At 53.8% G+C, this 23,679-nt stretch overlaps 3 protein-coding genes across 5 annotated transcripts in view; 2 read left to right on the forward strand and 1 right to left on the reverse strand.

Annotated features, from left to right (window-relative positions):
* Positions 1-365: 365 nt before the first annotated feature.
* Phf13 (PHD finger protein 13) lies at positions 366-7,403 on the forward strand. The gene is made up of 4 exons (XM_027398341.2): positions 366-736; positions 2,455-2,556; positions 4,325-4,859; positions 5,200-7,403. The coding sequence occupies exons 1-4, from the start codon at positions 698-700 to the stop codon at positions 5,424-5,426; spliced, it is 903 nt and encodes a 300-aa protein (XP_027254142.1). The 5' UTR covers positions 366-697; the 3' UTR covers positions 5,427-7,403.
* A 578-nt stretch (positions 7,404-7,981) lies between these two features.
* On the forward strand, positions 7,982-14,306 carry Thap3 (THAP domain containing 3). Of its 2 annotated transcripts, XM_027398342.2 has the most exons (4): positions 7,982-8,135; positions 10,690-10,882; positions 12,300-12,380; positions 12,649-14,306. In XM_027398342.2, exons 1-4 carry the CDS (start codon positions 8,062-8,064, stop codon positions 12,928-12,930), a joined length of 630 nt encoding a protein of 209 aa, XP_027254143.1. In that variant the 5' UTR covers positions 7,982-8,061; the 3' UTR covers positions 12,931-14,306. The 2 variants fall into 2 exon arrangements, with proteins under 2 accessions (XP_027254143.1, XP_027254144.1); XM_027398343.2 differs by lacking the exon at positions 12,300-12,380.
* Positions 14,307-15,047: 741 nt separating this feature from the next.
* The window catches only part of Dnajc11 (DnaJ heat shock protein family (Hsp40) member C11), a 43,283-nt gene continuing 34,651 nt past the window's right edge, over positions 15,048-23,679 (reverse strand). For both annotated transcript variants that reach the window (XM_027398339.2, XM_027398340.2), the window contains 6 exons: positions 19,671-19,826; positions 18,669-18,738; positions 17,705-17,762; positions 17,445-17,587; positions 16,936-17,065; positions 15,048-15,625 (listed from right to left, as the gene is read on the reverse strand). In XM_027398339.2, coding sequence (XP_027254140.1) covers positions 15,600-15,625; positions 16,936-17,065; positions 17,445-17,587; positions 17,705-17,762; positions 18,669-18,738; positions 19,671-19,826 — 583 coding nt within the window. In that variant the 3' untranslated portion in view covers positions 15,048-15,599. The remainder of the gene's footprint in view (positions 15,626-16,935; positions 17,066-17,444; positions 17,588-17,704; positions 17,763-18,668; positions 18,739-19,670; positions 19,827-23,679) is intronic.

A 23,679-nucleotide genomic window follows, 5' to 3' on the forward strand; every position in this document is an offset into this window, starting at 1 on the left:
GAGAAAGCGGAGCACGGGCCGCCGCCCTCCGAGACCCAGGCCGCTCGCAGCTCGACCCCGCCCCCGCGCTCGCCCCGGCCGGCCGCCCCTCCCCCACCAGCCGGGAGGTGGGAGCCCCGGCCCCTCCCCCGCTCCGGAGGCCCCGGAGTCCTGTCAGCACCGCCTCCGCCTGCGTCCGCTGCCGCGGCGCCTCTTGGGAGTTGGAGTTCTGAGACCGCCCTCCCTACGCCGTAGCGCCGCGCTCGGGACTACGATCCCCACAATGCCGTGCGCCGCGCGCGCCACACCCCCACACTGACGAAGTACAGTCGGCCCGGACTACATTTCCCGGCGACCCTCGCCAGTGCTCCCGCCCTCCCTCCCGAGACACGAGCCGAACTGGGCGTCAGGTCGGGGAGCCGGTCGGGTTCCCGCTCGCTGTCGCCGCCGCGCCGCGCCGCCGCCGCCCCCACGGTGCCTCTCCCGCCGGGCCACAGCACCGGTCGTGCGAGCTGCATCCTCCACTCGGGTCGCTGCGGAGATCCCAGTCCGGGGTCAGCGAGCCTGCGACGCGACACCCCGACACCCCCGTCACCTCCAGCCCGGGCGACCCCTCCCCGGACCGGTCCGCCGTCGCCCTGCGCGGTGCCGGAGCCCCCGGGCCCCGACTCACACTCCGGCCTCGGCACTCCCGCCGCCGCCGCCCCCCACCCGGAACATGGACTCCGACTCCTGCGCCGCCGCCTTCCACCCCGAGGTAAGTGAGTGCGAGCTTCGCCCCGCCGCCCCCTCCCCGGCCTCCGCTGCGCTCCGGGCCCGGCGGGACCCCGGGAAGCCGGCTCGAGCCGGCCGCGCCTCCCCACGTTCTCCCGAAGCCCCGGCCCCGGGCCCGCGCCGTGTGGCTGCCGCCGGTCCCCGCCGGGCGCCCGCGCCCACCCTCCGCCCCGCGGACCGGCCCTCGGCGCCCCGGCTGGGCTCGCGGGGTCGGCTCCCCGCGTCCCCGGTGCGGCCCCCTCGGAACGGCTACGCGCGCGGTCCCGCCGCCCCCCTCCGCCGGTGGCCGCGGCCGCGCCCCGCCCCCACCGGCGCCCGCGTCCCGGGGTCCGCACCCGGGAGCCGGGTCCCCGCCTCCTCCCACCTCTTTCCGGGGAGCGGCCCCCCCGCGCCGCGCCGCGCTCGGGCCGGGGTCGGCCGCTCGGCCGGGTCGGGGTGTGCGTGCGGGGGCGGGGCGGGCGGGCGCGGAGCGGCCGAGCGGAGGGTCGGCGGTGTGCCGCCGCGGGCGGGAGGCGTCCTGGGGCCTGGCGCGGCGCCGGCGACCCCACCCGGTCCCGCGGGGTTCTCCGCACCCACGCGGTGGGCCCCGCACTTCGGGCCTGCGCGGGCGGCGGGCGAGCGGCGGCGCGCGCCATCTGCACTCCCGGGAACGGGAGGGCGGGTCCCCGGCCACCGCGGCACGCCCCGACTCGCGGTCCGCGGCCCGATCCCCCCACCCCTCTCCGCGATGTCCTCGGGCGGGCGAAATTAAACTTCTCCCGGAGTTTGGGGCCTGGGTTGCGCGGGCCTTGTGGCCGCCCGGTGCCGGGAGCGCGCGGGCCGCTGGCTGACGGTCGCCTGCGGGCTGGCCCGTGGCGGGGGGGGGGGGGTGAGCGGGCGAGCGGCCTGCCGGAGCAAGTTGGGACCGCGTTGGAAAGTGCTGCTCTGCGCGCCCCTCGGCGGGGGGCTGTCGGAGGTCGGCCCGGTGTCCCCCTTGTGGCTGGGCGAGCACCTGAGTGCGGGGTGGGGGTGGTGACAAGTTGCGGGAGCAACCGCAGGGAATGTTCCCGGAGCCTTCCATGCTCCGCCTTCTCGGGAGAGAAAATGCCTTTTTGTGGTGGGTGCTCCGCGGCCGTTGAGAATGGCCCCCGAGCCGGCTGGCACAGCGTCGTCCTAGATAAGTGCGCACCTAAACCGAGCAGTACGTTCTCCGTTCCGACTCAGTTCAAGGGACAGTTGGGTGTCCGGCACCCCGCCCCTACCGGGAGAGGAGGGTGCCTGCCCCCTGAGCTGCAGACGCTGGGCCTCCCCTCCCGCCTTGGCCTCGTGGGAGCCAGGTTTGGAGAGCAAGGAGAGATTGACCAGCTGGCTTTTGAAATCACTTAATTTCTGTTTAGAGCCGCAGCTGCAGTTTGTTTTCAAAGTGGAAAATCTGTAGCAAAAATGTAGATGTCGGAGCTCCAGATAGGGGAGTGCCAAGAGGTGGACTAGAGACGAGCTTTTATCTGGTAGCTGGTTTCCCAGTGTTCTTGGCACAGAATCTTCAAACTCCTCTCTCCACGTTAAGAACACTTTGTTGTTTGTTGACCGCACTCACCTATCTTGTCTCTGACTGTAAATTCTGCAGTGTTGCCTGACTTGACAATAAAAGTTGCAGCTTGCTTTGTTTTCTTCGACTTCCCTCCTGGAGTCTCCTTCATGGACCTTTGTTCCCCTCAACAGGAGTACTCCCCCAGTTGTAAGAGGCGCCGCACTGTTGAGGACTTCAACAAATTCTGCACCTTCGTCTTGGCCTATGCTGGCTACATCCCCTATCCGAAGGAGGTAATAATTTACAGATTTTGGAGCATCAGACCCCCCCCTCCCCGCCCGCTCCCCCCCCCCCAGCACCTTGGTTTCCTGCTACAGGTGCTTCACCAGTAGCAGGTCTGGAAGCATTTGATGCCAGCTTCTGGCAATAGTCTGGCAGGAATCAGTTTTTTTGGGACCTAGATGAGCCCAGATAAGTGATTCCAAAGCTTCAGTAGACTTGTCTAGAAATGATTTAACAAATAGATTTTTTATTTTGTTTTTTTTCAAGACATGGAAGATTTCTCTGTATAGCCTTGGTTATCCTGGAACTCACTGTGTAGACCAGGTTGGCCTCGAACTCAGAGATCCTCCTTTTTTTTTTTTTTTTTTTTTTGATTTAACAAAGTTTTAACAATCATTTACATTCGCTCTGTTTTTTGTTTCGAGACAGGGTTTCTCTGTGGCTTTGGAGCCTGTCCTGGAACTTGCTCTGTAGACCAGGCTGGTCTCGAACTCACAGAGATCCACTTGCCTCTGCCTCCCGAGTGCTGGGATTAAAGGCATGGGCCTCTCCCCCCCCCATAACTGGGTCTTAAGGGATTCTTGCCCATGCCCCAAATTCTGTCTATGTGTAAGGTTTTTTTCTTGACAAGGAATAGGGTGGTGGGGTTTAGACTGCTGAGATCCTGTATCACCTAAGCTACGTACAGAATCTGGTATTTGGGGAACTAAAATCATGGCATGGATTTATTCTTGCTTGCTGTACAATGCATACTTTGTACCATAGAGTCTTCTGTCAGTCCACTTAGCTTGCTGTTTAGGGGCACTAATTATCTACTTAGATTTTGCAATATTTTGGAATTTCTCCGGGATTTGTTTTTTTTTTGTTTTTTTGTTTTTTTTCTCTTTTTCCAGACAGGTTTCTGTGTTGTCCTGACTGTCCCAGAACTCACTCTGTAGCTATCTGCCTACCTCCCTTAAAGGCATGTGTCACCATGCCCAGCTATTTGCTGTTTTGTTTTTAAAGATGGTCAAAAATTTGAATCTAGCTTAAATTTTATATAAAAAATGCCTGTTGGGAGCCAGGCATGATAGCTCACACCTTTGAAACCAGTGCTGGGGAGGCAGAGGCAAGCAGATCTCTGAGTCAAGGCCAGCCTGGTCTAGGAAGTGGGTTCCAGGACAGCTAGAGCTACACAGAGAAGCTCTGTCTCAATAAAAAAACAAAACAAAACAAAAACGTGTTGCGAGAATAAATGGAGGGTATTTTTCTTTCTTCAGGGAAGACTAAAACTATGAGCCCATGTCTGTGGCAGTTTCTGTTGGATCTTGGAGGGTGGGAAGAACTCATGGCTCCTTCCTTTCGTGCTAGGCAAGCACTCTGCTACTCCAGCCCCAAATTGCAGTCTTTTTTGTTTGTTTGTTTGTTTGAGACAGGGTTTCTCTGTGGCTTTGGAGGCTGTCCTGGAACTAGCTCTTGTAGATCAGGCTGGCTGGTCTGGAACTCGAAGAGATTGCCTGCCTCTGCCTCCCAAGTTCTGAGACTAAAGGCGTGCGCCACCACTGCCTGGCGCAGCCTTTTAACTATGAGTTTATCCTGGCACTGGGCAGGAGAAACTCAGTGAGTGAGGTGTACCCTCTTGGTCTGCTGAATGTTAATGAGATTGTACCAGTTTGATGCTGGTTAGAGCCCAGGATCCAGGTTGTGCTTGGGCAGAAGAAGTGACCTGCTGGGGAGGGGTCTTGAGCCCTGGAGGCTGAGTATGTGACTGACTGTGACCCTGTTGCTCTCTTGTTTCAGGAGCTCCCCTTGAGGAGCAGCCCTAGTCCCGCCAACAGCACCGCTGGCACCATCGACAGCGATGGCTGGGACACTGGTTTCTCTGACATTGCGTCCTCAGTGCCCTTGCCGGTGTCGGACCGCTGCTTCAGCCACCTGCAGCCGTCCCTCTTGCAGCGAGCGAAGCCCAGTAACTTCCTGCTGGACAGGAAGAAAACTGACAAGCTGAAGAAGAAGAAGAAGAGGAAGCGAAGGGATAGTGACGTGCCCGTGAAGGAGGGGTACAGGGGGGGCTTGCTGAAGCTGGAAGCCGCAGATCCATACGTGGAGACCCCCACAAGTCCCACCATGCAGGATATTCCCCAGGCCTCTGCTGACCCCTGCTCAGGCTGGGACTCTGACACTCCCTCAAGTGGCTCTTGTGCCACTGTGTCACCTGATCAGGTTAAAGAGATAAAAACTGAAGGAAAACGGACTATTGTCCGGCAGGGAAAGCAGGTGGTGTTCCGAGATGAAGACAGCACAGGCAATGATGAGGACATCATGGTAGACTCAGGTGAGTGGTTTGAGCAGAGGGTCCAGGCCCTTGGGGTGGGATCCAAGGGCACTTAGGGTCTTTGAAAGGAGAAAGTGTGGAAGGGCAGAGAGGTGCTCTTGAAAGGGCTGTTGGCTCCTGGGAACAGCCCATGAGTTCTCTACAAGCTTGAGTGCGAAATGATGTGGCCCTCCAGGTGGAACTCAGCCCTGTTTGGGATACAGGCCCTACCTTCACAGTAGGAACAGCAGCCCAGCTTGTGTAGCTGAAGTGATGGTTTGGCCACATAGGCCACTCACTGAGTGTGCAGTTCCCCAGGCCTCAGGAGGTCCCCATTCCTCACCTGTTCATTTCCTTCCAGATGACGATTCCTGGGACCTTGTCACCTGTTTCTGCATGAAGCCCTTTGCTGGTCGCCCCATGATAGAGTGTAATGAGTGCCACACCTGGATCCACCTGTCCTGTGCAAAGATCCGCAAGTCCAATGTTCCGGAAGTGTTTGTCTGCCAAAAGTGCCGGGACTCCAAGTTTGATATCCGTCGTTCCAATCGTTCCCGAATGGGCTCTCGGAAGCTGTTTCTGGACTGATTTGGAGCTGGCAAGGAGATAGGCGGGACTGGAAGGGCATGGGCTCTGTGGCCTCCCTTAGTTGAACACAGAACTCCCAGCTCTGGTGTGGGCAGACCCTGCCACTCAGGTGCCTAAGCAGAGGACAAGCTGTCCAGATAAACCTGTACATAGCCAGTGAGCAGATAAATTGGTGGTCAGAGCTGCAGCTCCAGCTGGGTTCCTGCATTGGCGGCAGACTGAGCACCAGGTCTGCTTCAGCTGAGAATGTGGGCACACAGTCTTGTTAGCCAGTTCCCGCCATTGGGAGGGAGCAGTGCTAGCTGTCAGTTCCCTCTCTCTGCTCGGAAATGGAGTTGCTCTGTTTCCCTGGCCTGTGCTTATCCTCCAGTGTTGGTCTTCTATCACAAGTGTCTATACAGCAGCCATCCAAGTTGCCTGCCCCTTTGTGATCTCACTGCCCCTGACTCAGTTGGGCTAGGGAGTTGCTTCCTTAGAGGTCTGGTGTCCCCAAGAGGAGCCCTTGGTGGTGGGTGAGCGGTGATTCTTTGGTTTTCACTGTTTGTTTGAAGGGACAGTTATGTAGCTACTTCTCCACAGAGCGGGGGTTGGGGGTGGAGGTGTCCTGTGTTCATAAGTCAGTTTCTTGTTTTGCACGATGTAAAAAACGATTTCTTCTTTCCACATGATACTGCCCAAAGTATTGGCCAGTGTCTTCCTGGATGCCCTTTCTCTGCCGTTGGTGGTCCATGTCCCAGGGTGCCCAGTGCTCTCCTCTGTGTGGAAGCACTTGGTTTTCTGTTCTTCAGCTGCTCCAGTAGCATCCCACATATGAAACTGTCCTCCACACAGGCTGGCCTGCTAGGTTCCTGGGGCAAGGCAAGGGTTTGAGTTAGTGCTGTAACATGAGCTTGCAACAGTGCAGTGTCAAAGGTTTGAACCACGGTCCTGGTCTGGGTGTGTGAGCCACCTCAGCGCTTGGGACACTGGTGGTCCTAGGACTGAGGCAGAGGGGGAGGGCTTTGGCGACTGTTTCTCAGCAGTGTTTGGCAAAGCAGTGGGTCTATTTCATAAGTATCCTTTGTCTTTAAGTGGCATGAGACAGGGAAGAGTGCCCCGATGGACCACATACATCTCTCCCCTCCAGCCTCCGTGTAGCACCTTGGCAGGGTCACCAGGCACACACTCACAGGGTTGTGAGCTCAGACCATTACTTGGCTAATTGGAGGTTTTTTTTGGGGGGGGGATCAGTATCTTTCACACTTGTCCAATTTAAGTGTCTTAGTTTTTTGTTTTTAAAATCCTGTTGCTCGTATTAAAGAACAGAAATACTATTACTGAAGCCCAGTTGGTCGTGCAGATCTCAAGGGAGAACCAGAGAAGGAGCCCTTCCAGAAAGTCTTGTCCCCAGGCTATTGTCTGGCTCTGACTGGATTAAACACCCAGCACAAGTTAGAGGAATTTGCCAAAGACCTGCCCCATGACAGTACTTGTCCAGTGTCTTCACCCTGAGAATAACCAAAGTTCCAGTAGTTTTTTTATTTTATTTTTTTTTATTTTTTTTAAGTGCATTTGAGAATGTGGTTTTGTTGTGGACCGGTATAGCTGGCCATTGTTGTGTGTGCTCAGAGATTTGTCGCCTCTGTGATATGTCGGCACATCTCAATTTCTGTTTGCTTGCTTTGTGTTTAAGGGGATCTTTCCCTGTGGGTGGTGTCAGAAGTTGGACACCTTGGTTTGGGGGTAGATTGAGCTGGGCAGCTGTAATCAGCTTCTTTATGCAAACTGGGCGTGACCCTCCTAGGGGCTCCTGGTTGGTGGTTAATGATGTGAGGGAATGGTGTCACCCCCAAAGGAGACCCCTCCCTCTCGTCAGCTTTGGCCAGGCCAGATGCAACATCGTTTACATGGTTCTGTGTAATTACAAAGTTTATGTGTATAAAGCAAGCTGTTTCTGTGAAACTGTATATTTTGTAAATAAAGATATTGCTACTTTGAGATTGGTGTCCTGTGCTGAAGGACACTGTCTTCTTCTCCGTCACTTACCCAGGTGTGGCTCTGGGAAAGCTGCGAATTGGTTGTGTGTGGCATTTCACACAATGAGGACCACGACCCCTGGTCCACTTCCCCAGTTAACTCCTAGACCCAGTGTGCAGGCGCTTGAAAGGCTTCCCGTGTATCTCCAGTCACTGTGGCTCCACCCCCGACTCGCCTGCGCTCTCAAAGCCACAGCCTTTAGGCTCTGCAAGTTTGGGATTGGGACTTTCCTGGCCACAGGCCTTTAATCCCAGCACTTGTCAGCCGAGGCCGGCAGATAGGCGTTGCAGGTGAGTTTGCAGTGCCCGGAATCCAGTGGATCTAACCCTTATCTGGGAGGCCGACCAGGGAGTCTCGTGAGCTCCAGACAGACCCAGCGCCCTACTGCTTGCCGATTGCCTCGGGAGCTTTAAACTGTTAGCTGAGTTGAGGGTCGAGGGTCACACCTTCCCTGGGCCGGGTTTCCAAGGTTAATTGGGCTTAAACTCTGGAGGCATCCCCGGGTTTCGCAAAGCTGGGTCCCAGCACGGGGAGCCCTGCAGACCCCGCCCCCGCCCGAGCTCCGCCCCCGAGGCTGCGTGCCGCCATCTTTGTTAGGGGCAGCGGGCCGGTCTCCGCGATGCCGAAGTCGTGTGCGGCCCGGCAATGCTGCAACCGCTACAGCAGCCGCAGGAAGCAGCTCACCTTCCACCGGTGAGGAATGGGAGGCCGGGACCAGAACCTATGGCGCTCTCACAGGCCCCAGTGCAGCGGGCGGGAGCCCCGGGAGGCCCAGGGTGTGCGGGCGAGGTGGACCGGGGCTGCAAGGAGGGGATGGCCCGGGCGCCAGCGGGGCTCCCGCGGCATCAAAGCCTGAGCCCCGCCGGCCCCCTTCTCGCCTGGAAGCATTAGGTGCTCAGTGTGAACAGGCTGAGCGTGGGTGGCGTCTGGCCGTGTCCCTGCCCTGGCCTCATGCTGCCTGCGTCACCTCAGGGAGGCCCAGGTAGAGGCACATGGATGGCCTGCGGGAACGAGCGCCCTCCAGGGTGGCCGGCGCTCGGCAGCGACTACTTTCCCCAGCCCAACTCGTGCGGAACCCTTTCCGGGGAAGCACCCTTCAAGGCTTCAGCTTCCAGCGATGTTTGTCTGTGCCTTCAGGGCGCGCAGTTCCCCGAGCTCGGCCTGGCAGCCTGCACGCACGCCCGCACCGGGCCCCCGTCCCCCTGTCCCCGTCCCTCGCTGCCCGCCTCCCGCCTGTAGGCTGTGTCAGAGCTTGTACTGAAGAGTAGCAACCACAGAAAAATGCACACATCATTTGGCACCCACGTGGTCTCTCCTCACCTGCCCACAGGGAGGTAGCCTGCCTGTAGAGTGGATTGCTGTGGCCAGCTTTATTTAGCCTTAAGCGCACTCTTGAGAGTCATCCTTGCCCCACATACTCCATGGCTTTCTTTTCTGCACAGTGTCCCTTTGAACATGTATCAGAGTTTATGTTGTGCAAATGAAGGGCCTCTTGGTAGCTACACGGGCAGTTAATTACCAAGGGAAGGACCTGTGCCTCCTGTTCATGTGTCATCTCCTCGGGGATACAGTCACCTCCATTCAGTCTTGCTTTTTGTTTCTAAGTTATTTGTGTGTGGGTACAGGTGCCACAGTGCATTAGTAGAGGTAACAGGACAACTTTTAGGAGTTGGTTCTATACCACCGTGTAGAGCCTGGGGATTGAACTCAAGCTATCAGGCTTGGCAGCAAGTGCCTTTACTGGCTGAATCATCTTGCTGCCCCTAAAATTTTCATTGACATATAGTCATCGCATATGCTGATAAGGGCACCTTTCATGTGTGCACCCCATGCTTTGACTGCTCATCTGTGTCCTTGCTTATGCTGCCTTCTGCCTCTGTGTGCCCTTTCTCCCAGGCAGTGTTGCTCCTACTTTCTTTCCTGAGAGCGGAGGTCTTGTGTGGCCCAGGCGCACACCGCCATGCCCAGACCGTGCTTGTACTTTCACGTCATCTGGCTTCTCCATAGCTTTTGGCTGGAGCGGTCTTTCCCCCTGTGTGCGTCCTAGGGCACGTTTTGACCTTTGTCACAGATCTGTTGTCAGTCTCCTTTGCTGTCCTCCCCACTTCCCACACTGAGTGTTGGCATGTTCGAGATGGAGCTGCCCAGAGCTCCTTCCAGAGTGCTCAAGTCCCCCAGGCTGGCAGGCTCTGTAGGGGCATCTCAGGCACACATGCCCATCTGCCAGCCCTGAACTTTGGCAGTCCAAAAAGCACCTTGACACCTCACATTTCAAACTTCTGCTCACCCAAAGCTCCACCATGGCAAACACAAAGCTCCTTCCTTTCCACTGTTTCAGGTCCACAGGCAAACCTTGATACCTGCCTTTTCTTTCTTTTTGGAGAAAAGTCCTTGACTGGCCTAGAACTTGCTATGTAGGTGAGGTTGGTTTCACTTGCCTCTGTCTTCTGAATGCTGGGGTTAAAGATGTGTGCCGTCACATCACACCTAGCTTTTTTTTGGTTCTTGTTTTTGACGCAAGGTCTCATTCTGGTACCCTGGACTGCCCTTGGACTCCAAGTGGTCCTCCTGCCTCAGCCTTCCAAGTGCTGGGATGGCAGACTTGAATTGCTTACCTAGTATTGCTTGCTTTCACAATGCTCCCTCGCCCCCAGCACTGTTTCCTGCTCAGCCATTCTCACTGCAGCCTGGTTGGACACAGACCCCCTCTCCTTCCCTTATCCAGAACCCACAGAGATGTCCCATCTATCTAAATATCCAAATAAAGCCCTGTCAGGTGGCCCTTTTCCCTCCAGGGCCCCCACCCCCCCTCATCCTTTGTAAAGGCCACTGGCTTTGTCTTTCCACTTGTTGCAGGGTCTGTTCAAAGTCATCTTGGCTAGCCCTAACCACCACAGGCTTCTGTTTTGTTTTCGGCTGGCTGCTCCTCCCTCGAAGTCCATCTCAGCCTGGTTTGCTGCTGTTTGGGATGTAGGCTCCAAAGGGCAGGGACTTGGTCCTATCCACTGCCACCATGTCTTGGCAGGAAATCAGGGCCTGGCCAGTGGTGAGCTCCTGAAGGAACAGGTGACTCTCCTGGCATGTGCTTTGGAAGCATAGCTCTCTTGGGCTTTTACATTTATGATCTTGGGTTTCATCCACACACTGATAACAGCCATGGATGGTGGGAGTGTCTGGATGTTAGGGTTAACCGGGCGGATGACTGAGTTCCCAGAGCTGTGTGTGCCGTGGAATGCTGTGCCCATAGGTTTCCATTCAGCCGCCCAGAACTGCTGAAGGAGTGGGTGCTCAACATCGGCCGGGCCAACTTCAAGCCCAAGCAGCACACAGTCATCTGCTCTGAGCACTTCAGACCCGAGTGCTTCAGCGCCTTCGGGAACCGCAAGAACCTCAAGCACAATGCCGTGCCCACTGTGTTCGCTTTTCAGAACCCCACGCAGGTAGGGTGCTGGTCTGACATCCAGCCAGTGGGACTGTCTGTGTGTGCTGAGTGGGGACTTAAAAAGAAGCCGGAGCAGGCTGAGGGTGTGGCTCAGGTGTTAGGAAAGTACTGGCCTAGGATGGACACCCTTGCAGTGCATAAACTACAGTGGTGCAGGCTTGTAATCCCATAATTTGGAGCCAGAGGCAGGAGGGTAAGGCCAGCCTGGGGTACATGAGACCCTGCCCCCCCACCAAAAAAAAGTAATTTAAAAAGCCCCCTTTAACATTGAAGCATTTGTGCTGAGGCCTGGGGAAAAGGGGCTTACCCAGCATGCACAAAGCCCTGGGTTAGATTCCCAACACTGCACAAAGTCTGGGCTGTGGTTGTGCATGTGTACAATCCTGCCATTCGGGTCGGGGGGAGCAGGAAGATCCGGAGTTCAGTCATCCTTGGTTTGTGGCCAGTCTGAGGTACCTGAGATGTACCTGTGATGGTACATGCCTCTAACCTTGGCACTCAGGGCAGAGACGGGACTGCCACACATTCCAGCCTGAGGTGCGCAGTCTGCTCTAGACCGTGTTTATAGTGACGGACGTGGTGGAAGAAAAAGCAGGGACAGTGGACAGAGGCTGGAAGAGATCTGAGCAGGTTCAGGAGGCCCACAGCTTTGCGTCACAGTCCTCAGTGCTCCCCAGGTAAACTGGCCACAGCCAGCAGGTAGCAAGGACTTCAGATCCCCATAACCTTTTGATTGCATGGCACAGTGGGGCCGATGTTCGCCGAGGATGGTTACCAGGCTCCCAGGTGATTCAGATGATTCAGGTCCTTGGCGCTGTGGGGACCTGTTCAGGTGCCACTGGATTTAGGGGAGTGTCTAGAGAAAGCAGGAGCGAACACAGCTGGATGCAGTCGGTTTTGTTAGGTGTGCCCCACTTCAGGCTGAGCAAGGGAACTTGGGTGCCCCAGGCCACTGTCTGGCCCATTGTGAAATCCCACTGTGTCCTGCCTAAACCAGGGCTGTGTCTTGAGGCTGGTGAGAGAGAGGAGATGCTGCCTCTCAGGGGTGAGCACAGCAGCTCTGCACACATCCCAGGGTTGCGGTAGAGGGCAGTTCCCAGCCAGGCAGTGCACTGCACAAGCTTGAGTTTGGTAAAGGCTGAGAGTCAGACTGTCTGAAGATAAAGCAGAGCATTAGGTCTGAGTTCAAGATGCTCTCTCTCAGAGGGAAGCTTGTGGCCTCTGGCATTCAGACCTCAGTGGGTCCTAGGCTGGAGTCCTAGAGCTGGTGGGAGAACGAGGCAGGCTGTGACTGCAGATGCCTAGGACTTGGCTGTAGCCCCCACGCAGGGATTACTCAGGGATGGACAGTGGCAGCTGTATGAGGATCCGGTGTCTGCCAGCTCAGCCAGCCTGACTCCGCCTGCTGTTCCCAGGTCTGTCCTGAGGTGGGGGCTGGTGGGGACAGCACACTGGAAGAGTCTGAGTCTCCAGACACTGAAGGCCCTGTGAAACAGGTAAGACCCCGGGTATAGGCTAGTCTCCAAGGTGCCCCAGAGGACCCACCAGAACAGGAGCAGCGGGATAGGTGGCGGGCCTTCAGAGCCTGTCTCTGACCACCAAGATGGTGGTCAAGCATCACCAGGATTTCACAAGGGGAAACAGGGCTGGGGTCAAACCCCAAGGGTAATGGGTATTTGTGACCCCAGCTCAGATGCCTTCTTGCTGGGGACACAGGGCCACCTGGATAGCTCTTATTTAGTATTCACTGACCTATGTCCTCAGGCCCTACCAGAGAGAACAGAAGCAATGGAGGCCCCTGGCCCGCCAGCCAGCCCCACGGTGTTGAAAAGGCCCCTTCTGGGACAGCCGTCTGATCACAGTTATGCCCTTTTGGACTTGGATACCCTGAAAAAGAAACTCTTCTTCACACTGAAGGAAAACAAGAGGCTCCGCAAGCGCCTGAGGGCCCAGAGGCTGCTGCTTAGAAGGACATGTAGCCTCCTGCGAGCCTACAGAGAGGGACAGCGGGGACCACGGGCCAGACGGCCAGCACAGCGCAGCTGAGCCTGAGCAAGTTCTGGGATGTGGGGATGGTGGCAACACCCTGGCAGGAAGTGGTTTTCGGCTCTGCTGTGCACATTCCCCACTAATACTAATGCTGCAGGGGGCCTTGGGACTGGCAGGATGGGATGCCATGACAGGCAGTCGTCAGGGGAGGGACCCAAGTTCTGGGGAGTGAGAGGCACAATCTCACATCTCCTGGACTGAGGATGGCAGCTGTGGGGCTGTCCTGCAACAGTGACCAAATGTTAGGAGTTGTCACGGCCCTGTCAGAGATGTCCCTGAGGGAGAGGTGGCCATTCTTGCAGTTCACCTCCAGGAACATGTTTAGCCCATGGGTCCTTCTCACCTGTCCAGAAGAGCCATTCTGATGCCAGGGCAAGGGTCCACCACATCAGCCTGTATTTCTGAGTGACTCTTTCTGGCCTGGTTTGTATAAATGTAGACTAAATTCTTTGAACTCTGTGTTTAGGTTTGCTGCTTATACTCTTTCCCTGATACAGGACAGATAGGGCGTGACTACCACGACTACAAACTGACTAAAACAGACAGACAGATGCGGGGTGGGGGTGCAGCCCTTTGCTGCTCTATCAGAGGACGAGGTTCAGTTCCCAGCGCCCACACGATGGCTCACCACCATCTGAAACTCCAGTTCTAGGGGGCTTTTTTGCCCTCTTCTGATCCCTGAGGGTACTATGTAAACACGTGGTACATATATGCAGGCAAAATGCCCAGACACATGAAGATTTTGTGTTTTGTTTTTCGAGACAGGGTTTCTCTGTGTAGCTTTGGAGCCTATCCTGGCACTCGATCTGGAGACCAGGCTGGCCTCGAACTCACAGAGGTCCGCTTGCCTCTGCCTCCCAAGTGCCGGGATTAAAGGCGTGCGCCACCAACGCCCAGCCCACACATGAAGGTTTTAAGAAGTGAAAACAACAAAAGTACCGAGCAGAGGTACACACTTGTAACTCCAGCACTCAGGAGGCCCAGGCAGGAGAATCACAAGTTCTGGACCACACAGCCAGACCATGATTAAAAAGCAAACATAAGATCTTATGTATGATTTCCTTATTTTTAGGGTTTGTGTCTCAAGCAAACATTTAGCACAGCTTCGCGTTGCAGCCAACAGTCTAGGCTGAAGCAGCAGGGATGGGGAAAAGCCCAGGGCATCGCAGCCTTTTACTGTTCCTTCCCGATACATGCACCCACACCAATGGACAAAAGCGGGCGCAGCTTTCAGGTCAGGTTTATTGTTGGGCAGTGCTGCCAGTCAGCTTCACATAGAAGGGGCAGCAAGGCCCAGGGAGCCACAGGCCACTGAGTTGGGCTCATGCAACAGTGCAAACTGCACATCAATCTGGGGCAAAGAAACTCCTCTTCGGCCCGCCTCCCGCCTGTAGGCTGTGTCAGAGCTTGTACTGAAGAGTAGCAACCACAGAAAAATGCACACATCATTTGGCACCCACGTGGTCTCTCCTCACCTGCCCACAGGGAGGTAGCCTGCCTGTAGAGTGGATTGCTGTGGCCAGCTTTATTTAGCAAATCCTCTTTAAAAAAAAAAAAAAAAAAAAAAAAAATGGAAGTATTACAGAATTGAGCTGCTTTTAAAAATGCAAGGATTCTGAGAACAGGGAGGCAATGCCTGCCTTCAGCAGTTACTGCTGTGGGGCCTCGTTCAGAGCCACTGCCGGTGTAACACCTGCCTAGAGGGGTAGAACTTGTGGGGACGCCCAGCAAGTGTGCAACAGAAGCGGTCTGGGAACTGATCGCCCGCCCTTCCAAGGTACTCTGTGAGGGCCTGGCCTGGCAAGCAACAGCACCACCTGCTGGGCACTCACTAGAGGTACAGGTACCTGGGCTAGCCTTAGGTCCACACCCAGGCCTCCACTACTGGAAAAGCTCCCAGCTCCCCTCGTTCCAACACCATCCTCTAGAGGAGTGGCTGCAGGCAAGGCAGGACAGGACAGGTGTCCATGGTGTACAGGGAAGGGCCACTGGCAGCAGGATCTCTTTTCTTAGCAGTGTAGGCAGTGTGCCTGGACAGTGCACCCAAGGGCCTGGGGTCTCCCCTCTCTGTCCCAAGTCAGGGCGTGGAGGAATGATTTGAGAAGCTCTGGAAGTAGGAAGAAAGAGACTAGTTTCCAAACTTGTTGTTCTCAGATAAAAAGCAGTTTTATAAACCCACAGTCCTCTTCAGTCCACTCTGTAATGTTTCAGAAGAGAAAGGTGGCTTGTGGGACGTCTTCTGGGCGGCACATGACACCTTCCCTCCTTTCCATGTTTCCCACGGGCAGCCTGGACTTCAGGAAGAGCAGTTCCATGTGTGAGGGTAGAATGTTCCAAATAACTCCAGAGAGCTGCTATGTGTGGTCACTCATGATGAGGACCAGGGGTGGGATGACCCAAATAGTCAGCTGGGGCCCTGCCCTCCAGGAACATGATCCTTGGGGAGAGATGGCCATGTGGCCTGGCCAGGGTGGGGCGCCTCAGTCCTTACCCAAAGCACCCACGAAGCTAGGCTGTCTGCATGTCCCTTCACATAATTGGTACAGTGCCACCTTCTTGAGGAATAAACTAAAAAACATCTCATGTCTGGGTTTCCCTGCTTCCAAATTTGTAGACTCCCAGGAGAATATTTTTGTAGCCTCTTTTTACTCAGGTTCTCAAGTAGTTTATCCATCTGTATCGATCCTGTGAGCTGGAAGAAAAATCATACATCAGGGGCAGCAGAAGACAGGTGAACACCCCACCTCCTGCACCAAGGCCGGGCTAGAGCGCAGCAGCAGCTGCTTGTCCTTTTTTTTTTTTTTTTTTTTTTTTTTTTTTTTTTTTTTTTTTAAATTCACTTATTTTGATTTCACGTGGATTCATCTATGTTTGTGTAAAGGTGTCAGATCACTTGGAACTGGAGTTACAAACAGTTGTGAGCTGCCATATGGGTGCTGGGAATTGAACCCTGGTCCTCTGGAACAGTAGCCAGTGCTCTTAACCACTGAGCCATCTCTCCAGCCCCCTTGTCCTGTCTTTTGAGCCAGGGTTTTTCTATGTAGCCCTGGCTGGCCTGGAGCTCAGAGCCCGCCTGCCCCTGCCTCCTGCCTCCTGAGTTCCACCACACTCAACTCGAAACACCTGCTTCTGCACCCAGAAAGGAGGGGTCATTTCTACACAGCCACTCACAGTTGTGGCAAGAATGATCCTCCTACTCCTTTTAAAATTTGTGTATGTCAGCCTGGTCTACAAGAGCGAGTTCCAGGACAGCCTCCAAAGCCACAGAGAATCCCTGTCTCGGAAAACCAAACAGAAAAATAAAATAAATTAAAAAAAAAAATTGTGTATGTGTTCTGCCTGAATGTTACTTATGTATGTGCATCACATTCATGCCTAGTGCCATGGTCGCAAGAGGACTTGTGAGCCAGCATATGGGTGCTGGCAACTGAACCTGCGTTCTCTCCAAGAACAACAGGTGCTCTAAACTGCTGAGCCATCTCTCTAGATTTTTTGTTGTTTGTTTTTTGAGGCAGGGTTTCTCTGTGTAACTCTGGCTGTCCTGGAATTCACTCCGTGGACCAGGCTGGCCTTGAATTCACAGAGATCTGCCTGCCTCCTGAGTGCTGGGATTAAAGGTGTGCACCACCACCACCTGGCTAGACTTGTTTTGAGATGTAGCCCAGGATGACTTGGAAGCCAAGTTCCTACTGAGCTTCTTCTTTTTTTTTTTTTGTTTTTTTGAGACAGGGTTTCTCTATGTAGCTTTGGAGCCTATCCTGGCACTTGCTCTGGAGACTAGGATGGCCTTGAACTCACAGAGATCCACCTGCCTCTGCCTCCCAAGTGCTGGGATTAAAGGTGTGCGGCCCTACTGAGCTTCTTGGGTCCATGTAGTACCATGCCCCGTTAAGAACATAGTCTAACTCCATCTGTGACAAGGACAATACGGATCACCTCACAAACTCAGCGGCCGTTAATGAACCTGTAGAGGGAAGGTGACAGCAAGGGGCCACTACTTACACTGCTTTGGTATCCTCAGGGCCTCACTGTCAGGTACCATCACCTGGTGCAGCACGCCTCGGAACTGGTACAGAACTCGCAGGCTCTTCTCCTCCCCAACACACGGGTCATAGAACCCTGGCAGCCCAGCCTGCAACAAACAGAGGGTCAGCCCAAGGACTGCACTGCTCCCCTCTGCCACCAACTGGCACAGCATGGCCCAGGAGCTTGATGAAGGAATGAGAACTCAGAGTGTGCACTGAGGAACTGCTAGGCTGACCTTCAAGCCCCTTTCTCACATTGGCCTGAAGCCCACAGACATGGCCAGATGAGTCGACACCCTCTTTCCGGAACTTGCAGACAAATGAAATGCAAGTGCCAGGAAGGCAGGTACAAGCTGCTTGGTGGCGTCTGGCGGCTCGGTGGACACTTTTGGGTGGACTTCAGGGTCCATGGGAGCAGCCAGTGGCTCCAGCACAGAAGCCATCTAGGCTCTGTAAGGAAACAGTCACTGCAGGCCTGGCTGTTACCTTGGAGGCCTCGGTGAGGATGAGCTTGGAGTCCTTCACCAGGCACTGCAGCGGCACGGTCACGTCTATCACCTTTACCCTCTCGTTCTTCCTGCTCTTGTCCTTGACAAATTTCCCGTACCAGGCGTTCACGACGATGAGCCCTGTCCACAGAGCAGCCGGGGCTGACACAGTTCGTCCTGCCACTTCCCTTTGAAGATCTGAAACCCCGCAGCGTCCAGCCCAGCCCTGCCCAGCCCAGAGAGGGGGCAGCTCCTCACCCATTCTGGACTCCTCTGCCTCGATTATTCTCCGGACAGATTCCTGCATCAGCCGCACCTTTGAGAGAAGACGAACATGTCGGGGACTCGACTGGTTTTGGTCACAGTATGCCAAACACCCAGTTTGTGTTCATGTCGAGATGCCTGCTCAGGGACTGCAGGGGAAGGAAGGAGCACATGCCTTGAGCTCAGCTTACCCATCAGAAGGTTTGAAGCCCCCAGCCCTCTTTGAGGCATTTCTGGGGACCTGACAAGGCATGACCCCACACAATGACCCCAGCACAGGGGACAGCACCTTCGTTTCCTTCTCAGTGATTCTGCACATACATGTGATGGACGAGAAACGACTGAACACACGGTCAGTATTTAAGGATAAAGTAAACATAGTGATGCATTTCAAGGCTAACCAGGGCTACACAACAAATATGAGGTCATCTCGAACACACAGTGAGATCCTGCCTCAAAACAGACACTTCAAGTGAGCAGCTGGACCTTTCTTGAGAGGGACGTGTGCTTTCTGTGGCAGGGCTGTGTGCTGCCCCCAATTGAGCACGTTTGCCTGGGGACAAGCATGGCCTCCTGTAGTCTCAGCAGTGCACTTCTGTAGTCCTTCCTCTGCTCACAAGGAGCCCCATGGTACCCTGCTGCTCAGGCTCGGTGCTTCTGCTCCCCCACTTCCCATAAGAGCAGTGCACAGCAGGAGGAGAAGGCAGCGCCTGCCACTGCACTAAGCCTTTGTGAGGCCTTTGGAGGGCTGTACTCATCTCAAGGCAGAATGTGCCCCACAGGGCACTGAAAGGCTTCCAAGTAAATGAGGACGCTGCTGAAGAGAAGCTGGTGGGCTCTGCCATCAACACTGGCGTTCCTCCCAGTCCCAGTTTCAGCGGGACAGGCTGAAGAAGGGGGGTAGACAGGAGGGCTGCCCTGGGTCTGGGCTCTGCACAGTGGCAGTGGGGACACTCACAGCAGCCTCTGCCTCTTGCTTCTTCTGCAGGATGTCGCTGGCTGTGTTCTCCCTTTGCTTTTCCAGTTCCCTTTCAGAGAGAAGCAGGGTACAAGTGACTCTATGGTGAGCAAACTGCACCCCCTGCTGGACTGAGCCCAGCATGCAGTCTGTGATCTTAACTGGATTTCTACCTCTAGAACTTAAGATACTTCCAAAGCAACCCCAGGCCAGCCTGTGAGCTGCAGGCCTGTGCATCTCCCTTTAGTTTGAGATCACCTTCCCTGTCCACCTCCTCCACAGAACCTCCTCAACTGCTGTTTCCTTGGGAGAAGACTCCAGCAGGCAGAGACAACTCAGACTACTTTGGATGCACAGAAATACCCGCTCCTACAGCAAAGTAGAGGGACAGGGTCAGCCCACACAGTGCTGTCAGATGGGCTCATTCTTTGCTCCAGGTCTTAAACATCCATGGGAACTGGGTCCCTACGCTGTAGTAATAACAGAAGTCACAAGGGGGCAGCAACCTGTCCCTCCTCAAGCTTAGTGCCCCAGGGTCTTTGAGGCTAACCAAGGGCCTCACCATCACTGGGTTTTCGAGGGATGCTTAGACTCAGTTTTGGCTGAGGGGCTCCCTACAAGAAACTTCAAAGCTAGCTCTGCTCTGTGGTTTCCATGACTACAGTTAAGTGCATCACAGAACAGACCCACTCTACGTCAAGCTCAGTGCCAGGCAGGGTGAGACGTTTTGGATGGAGGAAAGGGAGAAGCATGTGTGCTGGTCCTGTTCGAAGCCGATTTTTAAAAGCAAGTCAAGTCATTTCTGACAGTGGGACTGACTGGCCAAAGGAAACATAGTTCGCTGCTCCTGCAGCTGGCTAACAGTGACCAGGACCTGTCAGACGGACCTGGACACCATGCTTAGTCACTTAGCTGGCATTAACTTGTATTTTTCTAGGAGTAGACCCAGTTACCTCTCCAGTTTAGAGGAGACGGAGGCAGAAGTTTTAGTGCGAAACTCACTTCTCTTTCTGAGCCCTGAGGTATGGTTTGATGATCAAACGGTGCATTGCCAAATAGATGACCAGCGGCCCCACGGTGGCATAGAACACAGCACTGGGAAGCAGCTGATCCGTTAGGTGAATTGGGAAGAAGTAGGTCTGGCTGGCCCTGTTCAGCCTACAAGAAACACGAGGACAAAACACACAGTATGTGTTAGGTCTCCCAGTGAGGAGCAATGGGTCTCAGTCACCAGCAGCCACCTCTAGAAACCAGTACACCAGCTCCAAAGCTGAGCTCATCATGTGTGTGATGCCAAGAACCCACAGTGGGCTGACCTCAAGGGCGGGCAAACCGAGAGTGAGTGTTTAACTGGAGTCAATGTCCCATGGCTGTGCTGTGTGAAAGGCGTTGGGAGAGAAAAACCAACCCTGGAGAGTGCCTGTCTCAGTAAGTGAGGCATTTTCAACAACTCTGCAGTGGCGTCTTGCTCCGCCTACAGTACAGAGGCACTGATGCCGTGGCTTCGGTGTGTGGACAAGATCCCTTATAAGAAAGAGGAGGGGCCTCGCTCAGGCTCTCTCTTGGGTGGTGGCACCTCAACACTGCAGGTGGAACAAGATGCAAGTACACAACTCCAGACACTTCAGAAGACTAAACCCTCTGTAAAGGCCACGGAGTTCCTCATCAGTGGCTCCAGAGAGCAACCATGAACATGACCACACAGGAAAACTGGGGGCTGGAGAGATGCCCTATGGCTATGAGACAGCTCACAGCTGTGAGTAACCTGTAACTCTAGTTCGTGGGGACTGATGCCCTCTGCTGACCTGCAAGGGCACCTGCATGTATACCTACATACAGACAGATGCTCACACATAGGACATAAATCTTAACAAGTAATGAATGGGCCTTATTCGTGTTTTCAGATGAGGGGTAAAGAGGAGACTTATCTATGTCACCCACACTGTCCTTGAACTATGAGGCTCAAGTGACCCTCCTGCTTCAGTCCCTCTAGGTCAGCGCGACCACTCTGGGCCTCAGGTTAGTGTGTATTCTATTTTAAAACAAGTATCGTGGAATAACACCACTTTGTACACTGTGAGGATGTATCACTCTGATTGGTTTAATAAAAGGCTGAACCGCCAATAATAGGAAACAGGTGAGATTTCCAGACAGAGAGGACACTGGGAAGAAGGCAGAGCAGCCAGGAGATGCAGAGCAACAGCATGGGAAGTGTGGAGTGAGGGTAATTGAGACATGGGTTCATTTAAGTTAGAAACATGCCTAAGCTATTGGCCAAGCTTTCAGAGTAAGAAGTCTCCGAGGCTGTACAGAAAAAGAGCCACTACAACAAAGACACTGAGTACCGAACAGCAGCAGGGCAGGTGAGCATGAGCACAAGGGACTAGCATGCTTCCCGCTGTGCTCCCTGTGCAGCCCAGGCTAGCCTTAAATATGTAGCGACACGCCCACCTCAGAAGAGATTACAGGCATGAGACCCCCACTTGACTCAAGCAATATGCATCTTTCCTTTCTTCCCTGCCTCTTCCTCAAGCAATACACATACACACACACACAGACACACACACACCACACACACACACACACACACACACACACACACACACATTTTTGTTTTGTTTTTTTTGAGACAGGGCTTACTGTGTATTTGTCGCTGGCCTGGTATGTACCTGCCTCTGCCTCTTGAGAATGGATTAAAAGCACACACACATAAACAAAAGCAAAAGCACTCGTTACTATGCACAATTAAGCAACACACTCCTAGAGAAATGAGAGAACACCTTGAACTGGATAATGAAAATACAACATCAAATCTGTAAGATGCAGTAGACTACAAAGAGCTTCATTGTTGTAAATGTTTTTATTTTTACTAGGAAGGACTCAAGCCTGGTGAGGTGAAGCACACCTTTAAGCCCAGCAGGATCTTTGCAAGTTTGAGGTAGGCATCATCTATCTAGTGAGAAAGTCTTAAAAAAAAAAAAAGCCAGGCAATGGTGGCACACGCCTTTAATCCCAGCACTTGGAAGAGGCAGGCAGATCTCTCTGAGTTCAAGGCCAGCCTGGTCTACAAATCATTTCCAGAACAGCCAGGGCTGTTACACATAGAAACCCTGTCTCAAAAAACCAAAAGGGAAAAGATACAAATTAACAATAGGATAACCACAAGAGGACAGGCAGGTGACAGGAACAAATGTTAGGAAATAGCATACTCAAATGAAAGAGAGACACTGCTTGAAACACAGTTTACAAAATAGCAAAGTTGACAGAAGGCGAAACAGAAAAAATTTAAAGCTCTATGTTTATGAAACTGAATTCATTTAGATTTGGGTCCTACCCCCAAGACTCCTCTTTACATACAAATATTTGAAAATATGAACTCTAACATATAAGGGACATCCAACCAGTATAAAAATTCAGTTTGAGATGGGCAGTGGTGGAGCACACCTTTAGTCCCAGCACTTGGGAGGCAGAGGCAGGCAGATCTCTGTGAATTTGAGACCAGCCTGGTCTACAGAGCGAGTTCCAGGACAGGCTCCAAAGAGACAGAGAAACCCTGTCTCAAAAAAGAATTCAGTTTGAAGGTGTTGGAATTTATAATAAAAAGTGGTACAAGAAAGATGCCATTGGACAGACCCCCCATGAAGGGTTTTTTAATTAGGGAAAGCGAAGGGGAAAAGGGGGGGAGGGGAAGACTGGCTTCTGGATATAGGAGCAGCAGAAGAGAAGCGGGAGGGGCAGAAAGACAGGCAGAGAAGCAGAGATAGACAGACAGACAGACACAAAGAGAGAACAATGGGAGGTGGCCAGGGAATGTAGTGAATGTGCAAAGGCTACAGCTGAGAATGTTTCCTGTCAGAAACCCAAGGGTAGGCCAGTACAGATGCCTGAATACTAACAGAAGGAGCCAGAGAAGCAGCTTAGTAGTTAAGACCGTACAGAAGACCAAGTTCTGATGGGAGACGCCCTTCTGTATGTGTGTTTCTCTTAGCAGTTGACGAATATAACACTGACTGGCTGACTGGCCAGACAGGGAGTATAGGCAGGGTTAGGAGATGAGGAGAATCCTGGGAAATGTAGAGCCCGGGAAGAGAGGTGCTCTCTGGTAAGCTAAGAACAGGTGGCAATACATAGATGAATAGAAATGGGTTAATAATTAATACAGAATCAGCCAATAAGAAGCCCTAGCCACTGGACAACAGGTTTATCAATAATATAGTGTCAGTGTGTTCATTTGGGGCTGAAGGGCAGCAGGACCAGCTGAGACAAAGAACCTCCCGTTACAGAGTTCAATTCCCACACCCATATCTGGAGGCCTGGAGCTGCCTGAAAGCCCAGCTCCAGGGGATCAGGCGCCTCTGGCCTCTGGCCTCTGGGAGCACTCACGTTCATGTGGGCAGAACCACACACACAATTAAAGATAATAAATCTTAGTTTGGGCTGGACAGTGGTGGTGCACACCTTCAATCCCAGCTCAGTGAGTTCAAGGTCAGCCTGTCTACAGAGTGAGCTCAAGGCTCCAAAGCTATACAGAGAAACCCTATCTTGAAAAACCAAACCAAACCAAGCCGAAATTTAGTTTGCACAGCTTAATACCATCACAGAAAACACAAGGTGACAGGTGACACCCTGTCCCTGAGAAGCCAATTCAAATTGTGTCGTCATCAGAAGCGCTCAGACAGACTCAAGTGGAGTATGGCGCCTCAGCCTCACTTGCTCCCAATTCAGATACAAGTGGGTTAGAGTGCAGACGATCACTGGTGTCCACGAGTCCCAGCTCAGAGCTGTAGAGTGTCTGCAGAAGCCTATGTATTTTCACCAGCATTATGTTTTAACAAATATTTGATTTATGTGCATGAGGGTTTTGCCTCCGTGTATGATGGCATCATATGTACCTGCAGTACCTGCAGAAGCCGGAAGGGGGCACTTGATTCACTGGCACTCAGAATTTGGTTGACCAACTTTTTTGGTGGATACATGTCCGTGGATACATACGGAGGTCTAAACAACCTAG

This window comes from Cricetulus griseus, chromosome 2 (assembly GCF_003668045.3).
Source record: "Cricetulus griseus strain 17A/GY chromosome 2, alternate assembly CriGri-PICRH-1.0, whole genome shotgun sequence".
Lineage (NCBI taxonomy): Eukaryota > Metazoa > Chordata > Mammalia > Rodentia > Cricetidae > Cricetulus > Cricetulus griseus.